The sequence below is a fragment of the Mobula birostris genome, chromosome 29 (assembly GCF_030028105.1).
Source record: "Mobula birostris isolate sMobBir1 chromosome 29, sMobBir1.hap1, whole genome shotgun sequence".
Taxonomy (NCBI): domain Eukaryota; kingdom Metazoa; phylum Chordata; class Chondrichthyes; order Myliobatiformes; family Myliobatidae; genus Mobula; species Mobula birostris.
In genome coordinates, this window is record NC_092398.1 from 7497947 (window position 1) to 7499385 (window position 1439).

At 43.4% G+C, this 1439-nt stretch overlaps 1 protein-coding gene across 1 annotated transcript; it reads left to right on the top strand.

Annotated features, from left to right (window-relative positions):
- Positions 1-343: 343 nt before the first annotated feature.
- Positions 344-1006, top strand: LOC140189893 (DNA repair protein RAD52 homolog). Its single transcript, XM_072246230.1, has one exon. The coding sequence runs from the start codon at positions 344-346 to the stop codon at positions 1004-1006; it is 663 nt and encodes a 220-aa protein (XP_072102331.1).
- The last annotated feature ends 433 nt before the right edge of the window (positions 1007-1439 follow it).

Below are 1439 nucleotides of genomic sequence, written 5' to 3' on the forward strand. Positions count from 1 at the left end.
AGATTTTGAATTGCTTTAGATTTGCCTCAAAGCTGCCAGGGCGCTGCTTGGAATTTCCCTCCACCTCCATCAGTAAATCATACCCTAGACTGTAAGACATAAGAGCAGAATTAGGCCATTCAGCCCATCGTGTCTGCTCCTCCATTTGTTCATGGCTGAGTTATATTCCCTCTCAACCCCAATTCTCCTGCTTTCTCCCCGTAAACTTTGACTCTCTTACTAGTAGAGAACCTATCAATCTCTGCTTTAAATATACAATGACTTGGCCTCCACAATTATTCCGGCAGTTTCACCACCACCTGGCTAAAGAGATTCCTCCTCACCTGCGTTTAAAAGCGTGAGGATGACCGAAGGTGATGTTCAGCCGGGTCAGTGCAATCCAACTTTATGTTTTGGGCAGTATCAGTTTACAGCTGAGGAACATCAGGCAATCCAAACTGCATTGCAAAGGTGCCTGGGCCCAGAATACATTAGTCAACGTCCAGCAGGTGGAGGTCAAAAGGTCTGCTGCTTTGAGGGTCACAGAGTTGTCAACCAAGCTAATGAACTTTTTGGATATAATGGGTGGTCCCATTCCATCACACAACAAAATGTTGATTTTGTGGATCTCAATAATGGAAAATTTTATGTGGGTGTCAGTGCATTTGTAAAGGTCCAACTCAAGGACGGATGTTTCCATGAAGAATTTGGTTATGGAGTGATTGAGGGACTGAAATCCAAGGCAATGTCCCTGGAGAAGGCCAGGAAGGAAGCAGTTACTGATGGATTAAAGCGATTTCTGAAATCCTTTGGTTATGCCTTGGGTAATTGTATTCTGGATAAAGAGTATCTGCAAATGGTTAATAAACTACCTCGGCAGCAAACAGATTTTATTTTTAAATTTAAAAAAAAAGAGATTCCTCCTCATCTCTGTTCTAATGGGACATGCTTCCATTATGAGACTATGTCCACTAGTCCTAGATTCTCCCACCAGAAGGAACAACCTCTCCATGTCCACTCTATCTAGGCCTTTCATTATTCGGTAGGTTTCAATAAGATCCTTAATTGTTCTTCTAAACTCCAGTGAGTTGGAGCATTGAGCCATCAAAATAGATTATTCTTGTTATTCCTGGAATCATTTGCTCGACTGGGAGGGTTCAGAGGAGATTCACGGGAATGATTCTAGGAACGAAAGGCTTAAGGTATGAGGAGCATTTGATGGCTCTGGGCCTGTACTCACTGGAATCCAGAGGAATAAGAGGGGATCTCATTGAAACCTATCAAATGTTGAAAGGCTTCGATAGAGTCGATATAGAGAGGATGTTTCCTATGATGGTGGAATCTAGGACCAGAGGGCACCACCTCAGAATAGAGGGACGTCCATTTAGAATGGAGTCATGGAGGGATTTCCTCAGCCAGAGCATGGTGAATCTGTGGAATTTGTTGCCACACGTGGCTGT

Excerpts from the sequence above, each read along its gene's own strand:
- LOC140189893 (XM_072246230.1), top strand. The coding sequence starts at position 344 with ATGACCGAAGGTGATGTTCAGCCGGGTCAGTGCAATCCAACTTTATGT.